The 4,117-nt window shown below is 46.6% G+C and overlaps 1 protein-coding gene across 1 annotated transcript; it reads left to right on the top strand.

Moving 5' to 3' along the window:
* The first annotated feature begins 2,524 nt into the window (after positions 1-2,524).
* Positions 2,525-3,088, top strand: LOC149214442 (uncharacterized). The gene has a single exon (XM_089389395.1). It carries the CDS (start codon positions 2,525-2,527, stop codon positions 3,086-3,088), a length of 564 nt encoding a protein of 187 aa, XP_089245521.1.
* Positions 3,089-4,117: the final 1,029 nt, after the last annotated feature.

The following is a 4,117-nucleotide window of genomic DNA, read 5'->3' as shown; positions in this document are numbered from 1 at the left end:
TGGAAGGAAGCGAGCTCAGAGACCAAGAGGAAATAAAAGAGGCAGCATCTAGACACTTCGACAAACTCCTAAATGCGGACCCTCAACCCATCGATAATGCAGATTTTCTCAGCCTAATTGAAAGTAAAATAACAACAGCTCAAAACAACGAGCTGGATCAAGAGGTCATGGCAGAGGAAATCGAATGGTCAATCTTCAGTATGGCACAGGATAAGGCTCCGGGCCCAGATGGGTTCACTGTGGCATTTTATAGAAATCACTGGGGAGTCATAAAAAAGGACTTCATTCGAATGGTCAAGAATTTCTTTTCAAAATGCAAAATGGGAAATAGTATTAAATCCTCATACTTAGCCCTCATCCCTAAGGATCCCAACCCCCAATCCTTTGATCGATTTTGCCCAATCTCCTTATGAAACGTCTCCTATAAAATCATCACCAAAATCTTAGCTAACAGGTTGAAAAAGCTCCTCCCTCTCCTCATCTATGAGAATCAAGGAGGCTTCGTGCCCAGAAGGCAAATAACATACAATGTTATTCTCATTCAGGAGGCCATACACAGCAGTATAAATCGAAAGGAAAAGGGCATGATTATCAAGCTAGACATGGCGAACGCCTTCGATAGAGTCAACCATCAATTCCTTAAGGCAGTTCTTGAGAAATTTGGGATATCTGCCTCCTTCATCAGCAGGATCATGGAGTGTATTTCACTCCCCTGGACAGCCCCTCTGATAAATGGCCGACCAAGTAACTTCTTCAAAAGCTCAAGGGGACTGCAACAAGGCTGTCCGCTTTCCCCCTTCCTCTACATCATCATGGCCGAATCTCTCATTATTCACCTGGAAAATCTTCGCAGGCAAAAAGAAATCACAGGCATCAGCATTGTGAGTGGAACCAAGGGGATCAACCACTCTCTCTTTGCTGATGAGACCCTTCTAATCGGAGGAGCTTCCAGTCTCATGGCAAGAAGGTTCAAAAAAACGTTAGAGCTATTTCTTCAAGTGTCTGGAGGCAAGCTCAATAACAACAAGTGCATGATTTACACCTGGAACGTTCCCAGGCAGATTATATATAGAATCTCCACAATCCTGGACATCCCTGCCCAAAGGAACTGGAGCCACTTCATGTATCTGGTACTGCCCTTAGCTAAGGAGTCGGTCAAAACCGAAATTTGGGTCAAACTAATAGAGAAGTTGAGAGGGAAGCTCCAGAGCTGGGGGGTGTCCTGGCTAAACCTGGCTGGAAGAACAATTCTCATCAAAGCCATTCTCTCAGCCCTCCCAATCTATCAGTTTGCAACCACACTTGCCCCGGCCAGCATTCATAAGCATATGGAACTAATCATCAGGAGCATCTTGTGGCAGGGAGGAAGGCAGGAGTCCAAGAAGTTCAGTCTTGTAAAGTGGGATTAGGTCATATTACCCTTTGAAAAAGGAGGGCTTGGAATAAGAATACCAAGATTAGCTAACATGGCTATGGGTTTTAAGTTGACATGGAGGATTCTCAACGGAAAAGGAGCCTGGTGGACAGAAGTAATTAAAAGGAAATATTTAAATGGGGCCAACTCCAATATCCTTCTGGAACCCATTGTTGACAGGCAGTGCACCCCGATCTGGAAACTCATTAAAAGAACTCTCCCTCACTTCAAAACTTGTATCTCTAGAGCCCCGGGCAGCGGCAGAGACATCAACATCTGGACTGATCGTATAATGGGCTCAGAAGCAAGGGAAGCTCTCCCAAATCTCAGGCCCCTGCAACTGTGGATGGAAATGAAAAACATTAAAACTCTTTATGACATTTCCTCTTGGGATCAAAACAGATGGCTAGGCTGGAAGCACCTTCCCCTCCCGGAAAATCTAAGGGACCTGTGGAATGATCTCAAGATATCTCTCTCAGGCTCAGCTCCCCTCAACAGTTTGTCAGAGGACAAGTTTGTTTGGGACCCTAATGGAGGCAGCTAAACGGTCAAAGATGGATACAAAATCCTCCAAAATGCCTCTGCCACAAACAACTGGCACCTCCACAAAGTGGCTTGGAATTCGGAATGCATCCCAAAGGTCAAATTCTTCAATTGGACCCTCCTCAAGGGCAAACTCCTCACAACAGAAAATCTAAGGAAGAAAGGCATCCTCGGCCCCTCAATCTGCTGCCTGTGTAGAGCAGCAGAAGAAAGCAGTAACCATCTCTTCCTCGAATGCCCCTTCGCTCAAAATTGCTGGAAGCTCATCATCAGTCCGCTAATGATTGATGATCTTCCCAATCAGGTCTCTCTTCTTCAAAAAAATTGGGGAAACTCCTATCCTCACCCAAAAAAAACAAGACACTGGCTAAAAGATTGTGGAACAGTATCCCTGCAAACCTCTGTTGGCAAATTTGGAATACCAGAAATAAAAGCATTTTTAACAGCAAGAAGCCCAACATCTCCAGCACTCTTGCAAAAACAATCGCCCTCATCGCAGAGACCATTGGGGCGAATGGAACAACTCAATCAAATCAAGAATCTGGAGACCCAAGGGAAAAGGAATGGATGGGAAAATTCAGCCTTGAAACGAGGAACCACAAAACAACAAGCACAGGAAAGAATAAAACTGATTGGAAGCTGAGGGGTTCTAACGAGGAAGTCAGAGAATGGATCCAAAAACAAAAGAGGCCCTCCCTACAGTTCGATGGGGCATCAAAAAATAACCCGGGCCAGGCAGGTGCAGGAGGTGTCATCAAAGACCCTCAAGGGAATATCATCGTGACCTACGAGTGGGGATTAGGCACAATGTCTAATAACAGGGCTGAGGCGTATAGCCTTCTCCTGGGAACCTCCATAGCAAAAAATCTCGACCTTCAGAACCTGCTTATACTGGGCGACTCAGCTATCATTATAGCTGCCATGGTCTCTGGGAAGGATTACAATCAAACTGCCCTGAATAACATCAAATCCAGGATTACGGGCAATATCAGAGAAATGAACGGGGTCACCTTCAAACACGTTCTAAGGTGCAACAACACAGAAGCAGATGAGCAGGCCAACAAGGCGACCAGCAGACAGGTAGGCCAAGTCAGAGAAAATGATTGTATCTATGTCAAGGCAATTCCCTAAAGAATCCCATCCCATCCTCTCCCCTCATAAATTGAGTCACCTCAGGCATCATTCTTCTTGGAATCTGTCCGCACTCGAATCCCCTCGTCCTCTGTCAAATCTCCTCGACTGCACAAACTGGTCTCTTCCTTACCAAATCCCCCTCCCTGCATCTGATCGTATCACCTCCTTCAGTCACGACATGGCATCTCACACGCATTCAGCCACCATTCTCAGGCTTTATGCTTATGGCTATCACATCCTTATCCTCATCGATCGCTGCAAAATCCCTCCATGGGATCACAGTCGCTCCTGGAATCGATATGCTCAGATCCGGTTCATGAACCCGAGATGCCCCCTTCTCTCTATTTATAGCAGATCGGGCCTCTTCGCATACTCATCCTTCAGTGCTGCTAAGGTCCTGGATAGCGCCCCTCCTCTTCCCAGGAAATTCCAGAAAGCTGTGCTCAGTCATCCGGAGTCCGGACCTCGTATTTCGACTGCGGTAAACTCAGGCCCTCTTATTGCGCATTTAAATTTTTATCTAACCTGTGGTTGTATTGGTCGTGGCAGCACTTCCCCTCGCCCTTATTTGCTCCCCTGTAATTTCGATCCTTTCTCCCCTCCCGGTGCAGCTCCGCGCCCCTCCTCTCTGTCTGTTTCCCTCTATTATTCCGCTATCTCCCTGACATTCGCCTCCCTTCTCCCCTTCAGCAAGTCGACTCTCTCCACCAGCTAAGTGAAATGGCGGACCATCAGGACCAGCAAGGAGCTCAGGAGCACGCCATCAACCCTCTCCAAAACATCATCTCCCCTGAATGCACCCTCTGCAAAACTCATACGTTCATGATCAACAGATTCATTAAACACTTCAATGATCTCAAAGAGGATTACCAGGCAGATAGCAGATCAAAACGGAAGAAGCTTGAGAAACGAAAGGCAGAAATCGAGGCTCTGAAGGACCGGTGCACCCATCTTGAAGAAGCTCTTGAGCATATCAGGACTCTCACTCAAAGCATGCAAGCAGAAGCTTCAACGAGGGCTAGTGCA

This window comes from Pinus tabuliformis, chromosome 1_1, assembly GCF_031772625.1.
Source record: "Pinus tabuliformis cultivar Carrire ecotype Pingquan chromosome 1_1, CPIR1, whole genome shotgun sequence".
Taxonomy (NCBI): Eukaryota; Viridiplantae; Streptophyta; class Pinopsida; order Pinales; family Pinaceae; genus Pinus; species Pinus tabuliformis.
Note: the sequence above shows the minus strand (reverse complement) of the source record. Positions and strands in the feature narration are given on the sequence as shown.